At 44.2% G+C, this 17,042-nt stretch overlaps 1 protein-coding gene across 2 annotated transcripts in view; it reads left to right on the forward strand.

The window, feature by feature from the left end:
- Positions 1-8,514, forward strand: part of LOC115162331 (intraflagellar transport protein 43 homolog A) — a 38,311-nt gene extending 29,797 nt beyond the window's left edge. For both annotated transcript variants that reach the window (XM_029713528.1, XM_029713529.1), the window contains 4 exons: positions 6,568-6,640; positions 7,629-7,704; positions 7,883-7,945; positions 8,228-8,514. In XM_029713528.1, coding sequence (XP_029569388.1) covers positions 6,568-6,640; positions 7,629-7,704; positions 7,883-7,945; positions 8,228-8,338 — 323 coding nt within the window. In that variant the 3' untranslated portion in view covers positions 8,339-8,514. The remainder of the gene's footprint in view (positions 1-6,567; positions 6,641-7,628; positions 7,705-7,882; positions 7,946-8,227) is intronic.
- Positions 8,515-17,042: the final 8,528 nt, after the last annotated feature.

The raw sequence follows: 17,042 nt of genomic DNA on the forward strand, positions 1-17,042 counted from the left end.
CCCATAAGCTTTTCAAATGTAGTCCGTGCCTAGGTAATCATCCCATAGCCTCCCTGCTTAGATTATAGCAGCCCTGCCTGGTGATGTGTGGAGGTGTCCCCAAAGTCGCTGACTGCGGCGTGCCTGCTGGGAGTATGTCTACATTCACAGCAAATTATCCCCTTTTGATATTTACATGCTTCAGCGAGGAAACTCGCCATGACCGTGTAATAAGGATAGGCTTTGCCCAGTCGCCGCCAGACAAAGCAACCTTGATAGATGTCCAGGCTGCAATGGGGAACGGAGGAAATGTATCAGGAAATGTGTGCCAGCAGTGCTGGGAACAGACATCTCTTTCTGATGGCGTTGCCCTTTCCTTCAGAAAGAAAAACGGCAGCTTGTTTGCAGCTCCTATTAATACTCTCTTGGCGTCCAGTAATAGGTTGAATTTGAAGCTCATTTTAAAATGTTGTAAATTTTTTTGCACTTAACAATAGAGTTTCGGTAACACTTTTCTTGACACCCAGCATCATAACACGTTATGACACGATCATAACCATGTCATAATATGTCATAACGGCTCACAATTTGTCCACCTATAATATGGACATAACACTGTCTTGACACATATTTAGACCTGTTTTGGCATATATTGCTTTATTTTATGGCTGGATTTATGACACTTACACAAGAGTGTCAAAACCCACACAAGTTACCACTGTAGTTATTTTATGGCTGGTTATGACACATATATAGGAATGTCGAAACCCACAAAACCTACCATACAAGGGAAAACATTCCTTTACACCATAGCCAACAGTATGTTTATCTTATATATATATATTTTAATTACCATGTTCGATTATCATTGTAATTGCGCACAGATTGTCAGACATGCGCCTACCCCAGTGCCCTGTTGCTGAAGACTGGGATGAATGCAGGAGCAGATTTCAGGAGCAGGACAAGACACCCTCTTTTTGACTGATGACTGATATAAGAGCATGTACGTGATAGGCCTATCTGGCGTATATGATTATGATGGTCATAAATGCTTCTTGACAGTGTCTTAAAGTGTATTTTCTTAGTCCAAGTAAAGTGACACAGGATGGTCATAATGCTTCTTGACAGTGTCATAAAATCTATTTTCTGCAAGTTATTTGAAATATGAAGAAAAAAACATGACAAGTAATGAAATACAACAAAGGAAAGGAAGGAAACTTCTTGGCAGGGAAAAACTAATTTGAAAATATGTGTTTTTTGACACTCTTATGTAGGTGTCGTTACCAGCCATAAAATAATGCAATATATGTAACAACAGGTATAAATACAGTACTAGTCAGAAGTTTGGACACACCTACTCATTCAAGGGTTTTTCTTTATTTTGACTATTTTCTACATTGTGGCATAATAGTGAAGACATCAAAACTATGAAATAACACATATGGAATCATGTAGTAAGCAACAAAATGTTAAACAAATCAAAATATATTTTAGATTCTTCAAAGTAGCCTCCCTTTGCCTTGATGACAGCTTTGCACACTCTTGGCATTCTCTCAACCAGCTTCACCTGGAATGCTTTTCCAACAGTCTTGAACAAGTTCCCACATACAGTTGAAGTCGGAAGTTTACATACACTTAGATTAGAGTCATTAAAACTAGTTTTTCAACCACTCCACAAATGTATTGTCAACAAACTATGGTTTTGGCAAGTCAGTTAGGACATCTACTTTGTGCATGACACACAAGTCATTTTTCCAACAATTGTTTACAGACAGATTATTTCACTTGTAATTCACTGTATCACAATTCCAGTGGTCAGAAGTTTAAATACACTAAGTTGACTGTCTTTGGAAAATTCCAGAAAATGATGTCATGGCTTTAGAGGCTTCTGATAGGCTAATTAACATCATTTGAGTCAATTGGAGGTGTACCTGTGGATGTATTTCAAGGCCTACCTTAAAACTCAGTGCCTCTTTACTTGACATCATGGGAAAATCAAAAGAAATTAGCCAAGACCTCAGAAAGAAAATTGTAGACCTCCACGAGTCTGGTTCGTCCTTGGGAGCAATTTCCAAATGCTTGATAGTACCATGTTCATCTGTACAAACAATAGTACGCAAGTATAAACATCATGGGACCACGCGGCCGTCATACCGCTCAGGAAGGAGATGCGTTCTGTCTCCTAGAGATGAACGTACTTTGGTGTGAAAAGTGCAAATCAATCCCAGAACAACATCAAAGGACCTTGTGAAGATGCTGGAGGAAACAGGTACAAAAGTATCTATATCAACAGTAAAATGAGTCCTATATCGACATAACCTGAAAGGCCGGTCAGCAAGGAAGAAGCCACTGCTGCAAAACCTCCATAAAAAAAACAGACAACGGTTTGCAACTGCACATGGGGACAAAGATTGTACTTTTTGGAGAAATGTCCTCTGGTCTGATGAAACAAAAATTGAACTGTTTGGCCATAATGACCATCGTTATGTTTGGAGGAAAAAGGGGGAGGCTTGCAAGCCGAAGAACACCATCCCAACCGTGAAGCACGGGGGTGGCAGCATCATGTTGTGGGGGGTGCTTTGCTGCAGGAGGGACTGATGCACTTCACAAAATAGATGGCAGCACGAGGAGGAAAATTATGTGGATATATTAAAGCAACATCTCAAGACATCAGTCAGGAAGTTAAAGCTTGGTCGCAAATGGGTCTTCAAAATGGACAATGACCCCAAGCATACTTCCAAAGTTGTGGCAAATGGCTTAAGGACAACAAAGTCAAGGTATTGGAGTGGCCATCGCAAAGCCCTGACCTCAATCCCATAGAAAATTTGTGGGCAGAACTGAAAAAGCATGTGTGAGCAAAGAGACCTGCAAACCTGACTCAGTTACACCAGCTCTGTCAGGAGGAATGGGCCAAAATTCACCCAACTTATTGTAGGAAGCTTGTGGAAGGCTACCCGAAACATTTGACCCAAGTTAAACAATTTAAAGGCAATGCTACCAAATACTAATTGAGTGTGTGTAAACTTCTGACCCACTGGGAATTTGATGAAAGAAATAAAAGCTGAAATAAATCATTCTCTCTACTATTATTCTGACATTTCACATTCTTAAAATAAAAAGTGGTGATCCTAACTGACCTAAGACAGATTTTTTACTAGGTGTATGTAAACTTCCGACTTCAACTGTATGCTGTGCACTTGTTGGCTGCTTTTCCTTCACATTGCGGTCCAACTCATCCCAAACCATCTCAATTGGGTTGATGTTGGGTGATTGTGGAGGCCAGGTCATCTGATGCAACACTTCATCACTCTCCTTCTTGGTCAAATAGCCCTTACACAACCTGGAGGTGTGTTTTGGGTCCTTGTCCTGTTGAAAAGCAAATGATAGTCCTACTAAGCGCAAACCAGATGGGATGGTGTATTGTTGCAGAATGTTGTGGTAGCCATGCTGGTTAAGTGTGCCTTGTATTCTACATAAATCCCCAACAGTGTCACCAGCAATTCACCATCACACCTCCTCCTCCATGCTTCATGGTGGGAACCACACATCCGTTCACCTACTCTGTGTCTCACAAAGACACGGCGGTTGGAACCCAAACTCTGACATTTGGACTCATCAGACCAACGGACAGATTTCCACCGGTCTAATGTCCATTGCTCGTGTCTCTTGGCTCAAGCAAGTCTCTTCTTATTGGTGTCCTCCAGTAGTGGTTTCTTTGCAGCAATTCGACCATGAAGGCCAGATTCACACAATCTCCTCTGAACAGTTGATGTTGAGATGTGTCTGTTACTTGAACTCTGTGAAGCATTTATTTGGGCTGCAATTTCTGAGGTGCAGTTAACTCTAATGAACTTATCCTCTGCAGCAGAGGTAACTCTGGGTCTTCATTTCCCGTGGCGGTCCTCATGAGAGCCAGTTTGATGGTTTTTGCGACTGCACTTGTCTGACCTTCATGTCTTAAAGTAATGATGGACTGTCGTTTCTCTTTGCTTATTTGAGCTGTTCTTGCCATAATATGGACTTGGTCTTTTACCAAGTAGGGCTATCTTCTTTATACCACCCCTACCTTGTCACAACACAACTGATTGGCTCAAACTCATTAACTCAAATTCGAACAAATTAACTTTTGACAAGGCACACGTGTTAATTGAAATGCATTCCAGGTGCCTACCTCATGAAGCTGGTTGAGAGAATGCCAAGAGTGTGCAAAGCTGTCATCAAGGCAAAGGGTGGCTACTTTGAATAATCTGAAATATAAAATATATTTTGGTTTAACACTTTTTTTTTTGGTTACTAGATGATTCCATATGTGATATTTCATTCATTTAGTTGTCGTCACTATTATTCTACAATATAGTAAAAGTAAAGAAAAGCCCTGGAATGAGTAGGTATGTCCAAACTTTTGACTGGTACTGTATATGGGTCATGACTGTGTTATGACAATATTATGACAAGCTATGTCAGCTGTTATGACATTATAACGTGTTAAGACACTGGGTGTCAAGTAAAGTGTTTCCAGAGTTTGCATATAGAGAACCTAACCCTTACTGCTTCACGTTGAACTCTCGTAGAATACTGTTAATAGGGCATTATTGGCTGAGAGAGTGGGGGGGAAACAACCCAGGAAGCTATTTGCAAAGAGCTGGACAGCGAGGCTTTTTGATGTCATTGCGCTAAGACCATTAAATTTGATTGGGGGTCCGGAGGGGATGGATTCTGCTGAACACTGTGCTTTGTAAATGAGAGGACAAAGTGTCACCGGGGCCTCATGAATATGAAATACCCACGCTTGCGTTTATTTGGATATCAGAAACACAGATGAATCTTGTCAGCGGCTAAACGAGTGTGGCATTTTAAATTTTATTTAATTAAACAAAGAGAACGGAATTAGTTATCAACTGATGATGATGTTTGTTATCTGTGCAAAATTGCTGGGATTAGATTTTTCTGTTTCCTTCAACTGAAGAATCCTTCATAACCTTAATCGTTTTGCTCATTCTAGGAACATAAATAACTTCCTTTTTAACTTTTTATTTTGTCATTGCTGAAATATTTGCTTAACTGTTATATGAGAACAGTAGACTAACCCTCCGAGAAAATATGTATTTTGCAACCACCAGTGTATTTTCTAAGAAGTATTTTGAAGGTATAGTGACAGATCTACAGATATTTCCTCCCATCAGATCGTGCCTCCCATCTCCTGGCCTCTATCTAGCTCCACTATTGACTTTCCCCTCAGGGTGCAGCGCTGTGTTCAGAGATTACTGACATTCCTGCTCCCTCTCCCTCCCGCTCCCCTGCTCTCTCCCAGCCTCTCCACTGACACCTAGCACACTGTCTGTCTGGAGGAAGTCAGAAGGAAATGTAGCTGCACTTTTCAATTGCCTTCAACCAGAACCAGTATTGAAAAAAGAGACAAAACAACAGAGAATTAGACCTCTCCTCTGAGTGCACATGAGTTGTTTCTGTCTGTTTTTTTTGCTCATTTAGAGTTGTTACATGGCAACAAGGATTAGATAGATTTCTGTGTCTTTGATGTTGACAGGCAACTCTAATAGCAAAGTTTGCACAAGTATGAATTTATCGTTTTCAGTTGTGGAAGTAGGGTAGACCACTTTCCCTCAAATATGATGTAATATACTTGTAGTTCATCTATTTCATATTTTGTAATGTTTGTTTCTAACATGGTATAATGCATGTATTAATTTCATATGAATTATACAGGTGCATTTAAGTGTCTTCAACATTTCAATATTCATTCTATTTCCTCACAGTCTGTCTGTCTGCCCCCCCCCCCCCCCCCCCCCACACCTTCGCCCACTCTAACAAAAGTCCATCTGAAATGTGCTGTGAAAGTTTGCCCTGTCCTTCTTGGGAGCGGAGCCATCCTCTGTCCTGTTGCGTTTTGCCAATTAAAGCGAGTTCCCACTGTTTGAGCAGCGGGCTGGCGGCTCCTGGCACCGCAGCCCCTGCCAGGCCGCACCGTGACTTCCGACCCCACACAGATGGGCCCGCCAGCAAATACTCTTGCACATGGCTGGATGCCGCCCCGGTCCGAGTGGCAGAGTGGTCACGGAGGTCGGCCTGCCGGCCACCGCGGGTCCTGGGGGTGGGCGGCGCTGACAGGGCCCAAATGCTGGGGTAGCGGGGGGTGCTTTCCGGGGAGCCCCTGGCCAGCGCCCCTCTCGCAGCAGGAAGAGCTGCTGCCTGGCCTCCTGAATATTCATGGCCGCCTGGCTATTGTGACAGGGCAGCTCTACGGAGAATGTAGGGAGAGAGAGGGAGAGGGAGGGGATGAATCAGGTGCCAATTTACTCTGAGACACTCACACTCACACGTACACAAACAAACACGTACACACACAAACACACACACTGTCATACCAAACACAAAGCAGACTGTCATACCAAACACAAAGCAGACTGTGTCTTTGAAATGAGTGTTTCTGTAATCCTTGTCCAGTTTTTATGTGATTGACCACTATTGCGTCTCAGTTAACCCTTTAGATGTACAGATTGAATGACTAAATAATGGAGAGGGTGACATTGATGAGATATTGATATGTTCTGTATGTATGTTGTGTTTTAGATATACCAGTGATCCCAGACCTTGATGAAGTACAAGAGGAAGACCTTACCATGCAAGTTGCTGCTCCTCCAAGGTACTGTAAACAACACCACCCTCCCCTTTAGTTGACTCCAGTTACTCAAACTCCTAGATTGCATCCCACCACTCTGTTTTCAGAGTTGATGACGTGTATCCATTTGGTCAGTCTTGTGAATACAGACATGGCTCCTCACCCTCACTGGCTGCATAACTGTTCATGTCTCTGAAGTGACCTAATAGGACCTGACAGCTGAGTTCAGATACCTCTGGAGGGTTACAGACCCAGCCCATCCTCAGAGCCATGTACAGTACCTGGCCTACATGTTAACATCCAGGAGAGATAAAGATAATAATACACTGGTCTTAGATGGTGTCTTGACTGTTACCTTGCCTCCTCTCATCATGGTAATGAAGGTGTCTTGGCATATTGGGCCGTTATGCAGAAATAACAGTTAAGGTGTGATTTATGCACGGCTGTTAGCGGGGCCCTTACTAGTGGGGCCCTTTGATTTACAGGGCAGTGAGAGACACGCCGACATGTGTCCACTATGTAGCGCGGCTATGACAGCGGCGGGGGTTATTAGGCTGAGACCCGCTCTCTGTACGAGATAATATCCACATTGAACTCATTGCGGGGGCAATGTAGCGTGTAATGTGCAGTAAGTAGGACTGGCATGCACTGCTAGGCCCTCGCCACTTTCAGAGCCCTCCTCTTAATTCCAACTACAGATAAGCAGCTGGGTTTCAATTTGAGGCGGTTACCACTTGGCGCCCATCTCCTGATCTCTCTGTCCTTTATGAACTCTCCGTGCCCTGTAAGCACTACCCTAAACTTCTGAGAAGCTATCTGTCTCACAGTGATACTTGCAAGTTGTACTGTACTATGATACAGTTTGTCAATTGGTCTGGTGATAGCTTACTGATGCAGGTAGTGGCTACTGTATTTGAATAGACAGCCTCTAATGAGGAAAAGCATGCCAACATTTAGTATAGCACGTCTACTATGGGATTTTTGTTTACTTCGTGTTTGTTCTTCTCCTCAGCATCCAGGTGAACCGGGTAATGACATACAGAGATCTGGACAACGACCTCATGAAGTACTCTGCCTTCCAGACCCTGGTAAGACAACTCATATGGGCCCCACACACACAGCCAGGTTTCAACTGTTAATTTATTTTTCTTTGTAATACATTACCCAGCCTGCCTTTTAAGGAGGTATCCAATATCAACCCCTCTCTCTGAGGAGTATGTCTCTGCACGCTCAGGGTGTTCTCATAAGGTCTCTGCCTCTCCCTAGGATGGGGAGATTGACTTGAAGCTCCTCACCAAGGTTTTGGCTCCAGAGCAGGAGGTGCGGGAGGTGAGTGAGTTTTTTTTGTAAATATAGCTGCTGTGTTCCCTGTGAGGGGGGTGTGCAGCTGTTTCTGAAGCACCAGGGGAGGTTGCCTTCCAGTCTCCCAGGTAATCAAGATTTATGATGTGTGCATTAACACGCTCTACTATCCTTCTCCCACCTTCCCTGCGATGTTCGCTCTGTCTTGCTCTGCTTCTCCCCCTCTTATTTTCCTCGCTTTCTTCTTTCTCCCTCTTTTTCTTCATCTGCTCTTCCCTCCCTCTTTTCCTCTCTCTCTCCCTCTATCAGGAGGACGTGGGTTGGGACTGGGATCGTCTGTTTACGGAGGTGTCCTCAGAGCTGCTGACGGAATGGGATCAAGGAGAGAAGGAGGAGCAGGTTCCGCTGCCTGTGTTATGATGACGAGCCTCCCCAGGATGGGATAGGGGGGACCAGGACTCCTCTGGGACCTGGGTGGGTGCATGTCAATGCTCTGTCCAAACATAGGGACCATCAAATATATGTAGCTTGTTGTTCATATTTCAAATTCAGTGCAAAATGTATTTATTTTTTCTAATAAATTTAAACACACCGCATTTGTAGGTGTATTTATTTTGAAATTAATGACTGTAATTTCTATAGTAGGTTGCAAATGAATGATCTTCTCTAAGACACAGAAGTTTAACGACACGTGTGCGGTATTTCACTGCAATGCTGTCTGTTTGAATCTACCAAAACTGCTAGAAGACAACTCACTTTTGTTTTAAAATGCTGAATGCCTAAATGGTCTGATACAGACCAAAATGCCCTCTCGTCTCCCGCCTGCGTTATCTACCCCCCTACAACCTCAGTCAGATACAAGTCCAAGGTTGACAATCACCTAAGCTGAAATCCACTTGATCGTGGTCAAATTAGCGTTCTTCATTAAAGCCCACAACTTTATTGTTATTGACTGTGCCATTGACTTTATCTTCCAGCTCTTCGACAAGAGCTGCCCCCTCTTCACTATTATCTCAAATGCATTGAACACACTTCCTATTGACAAATGGGGATTAGCATACATTATATAAGGAAGGAAGGAAGGAAGATAAGAAGACATCTTCCACCTTTGGAGATGGCTGGAGGTGTCCAGATGCATGCTCTCTCCAAACTTACATAACAACCATGCATCAAACCCAAACCACAGGGCCTTAGGAGAGGCTGTAATACTATATATGCCTATGGGCCTGAACATGAGTCCAATTCAACATAATACAGATTATTAGTAGCGAAGAAGCCCTCAGTGGAGTATGTCCTCTGCTCTTTACCTTTTTATATGTAAGGATGGAATCATTTATACCGAAGATCCTCTCACTGTCATAGTTTGCACACAAATGTTTAGTATGTATCAGTGTGTGTTTATGCCTTGTCTCCACTTAGATTAGTCTTTGGATCATGTGTGTGAATAAAGACGCAGGCCTCCAAAGCTACTCGGAGACTATTGGGAAAACAGGTTTAACATTTACAGACTGTGATTAGGTTTATTTCTCCCTGAAGCAGAGAGAGGTCTCGTGACAGTTGGGGATACGCCAACGGCCTGGAGGACACAATCTACGCAGCTCACAGCTCAATTATCTCCAGTCACACATAGATAACCATTCAGCCAGTCATTTCGTAGGCCTCAAATCAGTCTTCATGGGTATTACAGATGGAGGGGATGTTCAGAATTACTGTAACGAGTGGTCAGCCTTTCTCCCTCTTCCATCTCTCTCTTTCCCTCACTCTCTCTCTCTCTCTCCAGCACTTACACACACTTACAGTCTCTCCACAATTGGCTTATTTAGCCAGCCTTAATGAATTCTGCCCATATGCCCCGAGCAGCTGCCGCGTTGCCCCTTCCTCCCACCCCCGCGGAGCTGCGAAGTGCCCAGCCATGTAGAGACAACCTCTAGCTGTCTCTCTGGAGATGGCCGCGCCTGCCAGTCCTCTGCTGGCTCCGGGCCGCTGGCGTTTGAGGTGGACGGCTTACGGGCGGAGGACCCAGATTAGGGCCCAGTGATCACGGGTTGTGGCCTGTCTCAGACGATTGGCTGGAACACCAGTGGATCATAGTGGGGATTAGAGAGGGAGAGGAGACGCTGTTTGGCATGTGCCTGCATCCAGCTCCTCAAAGTGACCTCTCTCTGTCCCTCATACTCTCCTCTTTCTCGCTCACGTGCTCCCCCTCCCTCTCTTTCTCTCCATCTCTCTTCCTCTCTCTTATATCCTGATGCAGCAAGGCTTAGAATGACCTCTCGGTAGCTGGGTGCACTGAATTGAATCACGTCAAACCAACTGTAACACATACGTTATTTCTACGAAGAGAGACGGCCCTTGCTCCTAGAGCTCCTCGCAGTGTAGATGTATTTAGCTCCAGAAGAACACCGTGTCACGGAGAGGTGAGCAGAGACTTCTTTGTGTGCCTCTGATAAAACGTAGGGAGCTATTTTAGGAGGATTAGGTCTCATTTGGGTTGAGGTCATCTTTGGGAATGGGGAATGATTTTGTAGTGGGATCTTCTGACCTCATTTGTACAGGAAAAAAAATACACAGTATTTAATGTGGAATATGATATCCTTATTCAGCTGATTGGAATAAATAACTGTTCGTTTGAACTCTTTGTCAGGGTCCCATATCAAATGTAAATATACATCAGTTATGTAAAAGTTAAGTTCTCATCCGGCATTTATTTATTCTCGTGTGAATTATTACTGGTTATTTTTTATGGATGTTTTCTCATACTTGTAGTCCAACTGTAGAACCTTGAGAGTCCATTCTGAGCCAGTGGACTAGGACCAGTTCTCAGGCCGTCGAGTTTACTGGGTCCTTTATCTGAGTTTTTATTGAATCCCTGTGTAGAAATGACTTTTCATTTTGTGGCAAAGAAACAAACAGGGGAAGTAATACAATTTTAATAAAACCGGGCCAAGGCCTCCTAAAAAATGTATTTTCCTGCTCGGGGTTGATGGGCTTGTCTTAATGTATTTTGATACAGGGCGCTAATTGGAAGAAGGAATAGAGGTACTATGCTTCCAATTCCCCCTAATATGCTGTGGTGTTGACAGAAGTTTATACATCTTATCTGGTCTCAATATCTGCCTTCCATATGGCCCAAAAGCAATATGTTGATGTGTAATTAAAGTGTTAAGAAAATGGGGAGATGTGAAGATAGCCGGGGCCTTCAGCCAGGGACCGTCACACACAGAGTGACGGGTGAGGACAGACACGCCAAAGCTCACGGGATATTAAGACCTGACCTGCTCGTTCCACCAGGGGCCAGGCGCCTGGCCTGTCACAGGTCTTCAGTCAGTCACTGGCCTGATCAGGGCTTTACAAGCTGAGTCAGGTGCCATGAACCAAGCCTGGATGTCCAGCATCTCAGATGTTGGTTTGATTATTCCAGAGATGCAGTAAATACATCATCAGACCCTGAGTCTGTTCATTATTAAGCTTTGGAGGCTTCTCTATGTAGGATGAAACATTAGCAGTGTTTTAACTCTAGGGCAAATGTCCACCACACTACATACGTTCTGTTTACATGGGCAAGCTGAATTTGTATTTTATATGGTTGCAATAAATGCAAATGCAACCATATTCAAATGGTTTCAGTGCACTTTGAAAATTACTTGAAAAAGGAGAGCTGTTTAGCCCCTGTATTAATTTGCCACAAAGACTGGATGATATTTCAAGTTTGAAAGAGAAATCCCTGTCATAGACAGAGGCAGGCAGATCAATATCATTCTTTGATCAAAAGGGGATTTGCGTTTGAAAGTAATAGATTAAACAGATGTTTTATTTTCCATGAGATATGCTACACCTTTATCCTGTGGAGCCACAGGGGCCTGTGGGGGAGGGGCTCTGCTGACCACATTAGAGACAAAGGCTTTATATTTAAGAGTCCAAAGTTGTGTGAGTTGGTGTTTTCAGTTTCGACAGTGCTTTTTTTTCCCCCCTCTTTTGTTAATATTCTATCGCTCTTGGTCCTTTTTTGTTTACCCCAGGTGGGCTTGGACATGAAATGACTGGGACGGTGGCAGCTTGGAATGCCCCTGGGCATTTTACAGGTGTCATGTTGTCAAGGGCTTGGGAGTCGGGAGGGGGAATGAGAGGGGCGGGTGGCGTTTTATGGGAGTTTTTTTCAAGTACAAACCAAACGAGAAAAAAGCCGCTGTTCTTTTTGTAGCGCAGTGATTGGCTGAATTAATGATGCTCATTTCCTCATTCTCCTACAATTTTGGGGAATTGGTTTGGGTTGGAGGGGAGGTGTGAACATGAATTACAGTCAGGGTCCACATTTGCCATGGATTTTATTATTTCCTCTCTTCTCCTCTCAGTCCAGGACATGAGGCCCTTCATTTTTCACATGAGTGGTTTTCTTATCATTGTGGGCCCTCTCTACTGGCCTACGAGTGACTTAAAGGCAATAAAACACAAAACATTCTGTAAAACACGGGCGACACTCTCATTGTGGAGGCCCCGCAATGCCTCTCTGGGAAATTATGATAATAACTCAGTGGCGGTCAGAGAGGCTGGGGGACCGGGGGGGGGGGGGGGGGGGGGGGGGGGCAGGGGACAGCGTTCACTGAGGCCTTGTAGACAGGGACAGGTCAAGGTGGGGGGCTCAGCCGCGTGGTGCAGCGGCACCCCCATGTAAACCCTCTCCATCACCGAGAACACTGGCTGCAGCAGTGTGTGACCTGCAGCAGAACCTGTTTGTCTTGTAGCTGCTGGCGATAAAGAAGGAGCTGATGGAAGGGAGAGTGGTAGTGTGGGCTGGGCCCCATGGTGGTGGCGAGGTCAGAAGGAGAGCTTATCATCACCAGCAGTGGAAAACACTTGAGTAAACAGGCAGACAGTTTGCCCTCAAAGGGGCAAAAACATCTACTTTGGTTATTGTACTTTGATCTTGGTACTTCATATTATTTGCCATACCTCATGCTTCATGTGTTATATCCAATTCAGTCCACAGCCAGAGTCAGTCAGTCATCTGTCAGTAACCTCTCATCTTTCATCGTCGGGGCGGACTGGCCATCTGACATATCTGGCAAATGCCAGAAGGGGTGGTCCATTTTTTGCCAAGTGAACCTGTTTAACTTTTTTTGGGGGGGGGCGAAAGTGATAATGATAAAATTATTTTTTGGCAAAAACATTTGACCGTTGTGGGGGCCTCGGGGAAGAAATTTGCCAGGATGTTAGAAATGCCAGAGCCGATTTCTGGTCCCAGTTCGCCCCCGTTCATCGTGTTAGTGAATGATAAAGCCTGGTTTGTCAGAATATCTGGATCTAAAGAGATGTGAAATGTACTGTAGTGGACATGTCTTTGGTTAGTGAGGGGGAGGATGTGGTCCTGTTACCTCAGCACAGACGGTGTCTAAGTGAGGAGGAGCGAGGGCAGGAAGAGAGTGCAGAGTGTGGGCTCCACCACTGAGGTGCTGACAGGGGGGAGAGAGAGGGGCTGAGATCACACCTGCTGCAGCCCAGCATCTCCCCAGCAGGGCTCCACTGGAGGCCCAGGCTTCTTCTGGCATCTGTGACGGAGGTTAGTTAGGCCAGTCCTAGCCCAAATCTCCTTGTCTTCCTGTGGAAGAGAGGAGAGAGAGGAGAGCAGGAGGCTCCATCTGCTGAGCGCCTGTGGTGGTCACAGCGGCCCGTCGGTGGGCGGGGGGCACCAGGCCTCAGTGGTTCTGCCGTGGGAGTCTCACAGTGGCAGACCCCCCACGCTGCACCCCACACCACGCCAGCTGGCCAGGACGTTTCCTTTTACCTTTTATACAGAGACTAATGACCACCACACACAAATACACAGCCTCAGTCCACACACACTACTAGGTAAAGTGTGAGAGAGAGGGAGAGTTAAGGGGAAATTAGTTGGTTCAGAGTTAAGGGAGACACACATGCCAAAGGGTCAAGTGGTTAAAGTAAAGACTATGATGAGGACTGTGTTCTGCTGTGCGATATGGACACAGTAGAGAGCATGAGGCTTGTGACAGTAAAGGCCGCTCACACAATCATGATGTTAAGGTATGCGAGGGACATCTGAAGATGCACAGCCCCCCAGCTACACCCTGTTGGGGACTACTGTACTGTCTGTCTCTGAGCAGGTACGTACAATCCAGAGGTTACTTCACAAACCCCTCTGAGAGCCCACTAAGCATGCTGAAATCCTCCGTACTGGCAGAAGCCATTTGAGCCCAATAGCCAGGCTCAGAATCACAGTAGGAGACCGCTGACCACTCTGTAAAATGGGGTTCTGAGTCCACTACATCAGAATCCGACGGTTCCCTCTAAATCTGTCACTTCATAGGCCTCCTGCCTGCTCCTCAAGCCCTTGGAGCTCAACCCAGTACACCCCACAGAGCCTGTGAAGCTCAGCGACGTACAGAACACAACTATCTATGAACATAGCACATGATCACTGTGTGGAAACACTGAAAACCTTATTTGAATCCTTGGCACAGGAGGTATTTTTACTATGACGAAGCTACTTCATCTCAGTCCACTTCATTAATTAGGCTGTTATACCCTTGTGCTGAGATCTGGGGCTAACATACTGTATATAAATGTCTGCTGGGAGTCTCTGGAATGTTATATGAATGGACAGTGTCAAGGGGCCACACCCCCTCCCAACCAACCTGTCTCCTTGTTCCTGAACATTAACATGTATCTTATTTGTTCAATTACAGATACTGGACGAAAGCAGTGTCTTTGAGTTTGGTGTCTCCACATTCAATGACAATATCAAGGAAACTTTGTCCTCTTTGATCCCATCCGTCCCCTTCATTCTATATCTCGATGTCTATGCCAGCCGCCAGTGCTGTCTTTCTACCAAGCTTACATTTCTCACGATCTTCTCTTTCGATCAAATTACAAATATTTTTAGCATCCAGCACTAGATAATTTCATTTGCCTTACTATCTCATTTGATGTCTACCCCCTAACGTCCGCAGCAACACATGCATTTATATATATATATATATATATATATATATATATATATATATATATATATATATATATATATATATATATATATATATATATAGAAAAGCAGGAAAGGCGTAATGTGACATTGAGTGTTATTCCCTTGTCCCATGCAAAAAGAGCTAACAGGTCATGCAGAGCCACTGGCAGCCCAGCCCCCGCTGGTCCACTGGAGTGACTTAGCTTCATCTACAAACTCGCAATAAATATCTGGCCGTCATTTATTTTAATTCACTCCTTTCTTGCTCAGACGGAATGGATTCTTAACCTTGTAGGACAAGGACACCCGCATGCTGGCTGCCTTGCCTTCGCTGCTAAATGATTATTTATTCTTCTGGGGGAATAAAAAAGGATTCCAGCAGAGTAGCTCAAACTGTCAGCTCCAATGAAAAGCTTGCTTGAAAACGTTCACTGTACCCCTGGACAAGGTAAAGAGGGGGGGGGGGGGGGCAGTGAAAGACATAGTGGGAGAGGTGGGGGAATGAGAGAGAGAACGAGCGAGAGAGAGAGAGAGAGAAGCCCCCAGAGTGATTTATTTGCCAAATCAGGACACAATGAGTCGATTATGAGTCCTCTAATAAGAGAGAGTGTTTGGGGACCCACTAATTGGGCATGATTGAGTTGCAGTCTGGGAGCCAGGCGAAAAGGGAACCTGGTCGGCGGCTGTCATGCAATCATCAGCTAATCAGAGCTTTGAAATTAAAACTGTGTGTTTGGGGTAGAGGAGGGGATAATGGCAGGGTGAAGCAGTAGTTGTGGGTCTGACTGAGTGTTCAAGTGTGTGTGTGTGTGTGTGTGTGTGTGTGTGTGTGTGTGTGTGTGTGTGTGTGTGTCAGAGGAGGCTGGTGGGAGGAGCTATAGGAGGACGGGTTCATTGTAATGGCTGGATGGAATAAATTGAGTTAAATGTGTGGTTTCCATATGTTTGATACCATTCCATTGATTCCATTCTAGCCTTTACAATGAGCCTGTCCTCCTGTAGCTCTTCCCACCAGCCTCCTCTGGTGTGTGTGTGTTTTATTGTTTGTTTGTACATGTGCGTCCGTACATCTGCGTGTGTGTATGTGTCAGTATCCTCTTTCCTGTGCATCTTGGGTGTGTGTTTGCGGTGGGTGGGGGAGATAGCGTGTAACCAGGGAGAAGAGACAGGCTCTGTGGTGTGGCCTCTTCGCTCTGGCTGGGGTCTGTGCTGCTCCTGATGGGGAGGGTAAAGGACCTATCAGGTAATTAGGCTATAGGACCATTATGGCCACTGCCCTCCCTGGAACGTGTATATAGTATATCTGTGTTTATGTTGTTGTCCTCTTTTCTAGTCTAACATGATTTTTATTTAAATATATAGAATATATAAATGTTTTGGAATAAAATTAACTGTAAATACAAGTATACCTGATATTAAACCTCTCATTGCTGACAATAGGCTTATACCTCATCTTATCTTTTACATTATATACCTCCATGTTTGTGGGACAGGTAATAGTAATATGTCAGTATATAAGCCCCATCAAATAATGTTTTACTCTTTTGGACAGGCAGAAATGTATGTTGTTGTCATATCATTGTTACAAACAACAATGAGATTTATAGTGAAAATCATACTGGGTATATAGGCTCGATTTATGTTTTTTTCTTACTGAATGCTTTCAAAGCTGCTGTGTATGGAAATATATTAATGTGTGCAATTATGTTTGAATAAAATAATGTGCAATTTTCTGTATTTTTTTTTAAGGTATTTTTGAATCGTCTTGTATTTGTATTGATCAGCAGGGGGCAGTGTTTATCTGCAATTCCGAGAGGGTTGGAAGACGCTCCAGTGTGGTTCACTTCATATAACGCAGTGGCATGTCAAAATCCGTAGCCTATTTGTGGCTTCAGTTTAATCGTTTTGTTGTAACAGTATATTGGGTTTTGACGTAAATTGGCTGATTAGGATTTAATACATTCTGATCACATAATTACAGGTTAGATTGGGGTTTTCTTTGTTAAATGACAGGTAAATCCTGCAACTTTATTTCAAAATTGCAGCAGTCTCAATAAGCCTAACATTGCTCTTATGTTTCATTCATATTTAAATGATTAGGCCCTACTGTAATAGTCATATTATTGTAATTGTATAATTTGCATG

Source organism: Salmo trutta, chromosome 25 (assembly GCF_901001165.1).
Source record: "Salmo trutta chromosome 25, fSalTru1.1, whole genome shotgun sequence".
Taxonomy (NCBI): domain Eukaryota; kingdom Metazoa; phylum Chordata; class Actinopteri; order Salmoniformes; family Salmonidae; genus Salmo; species Salmo trutta.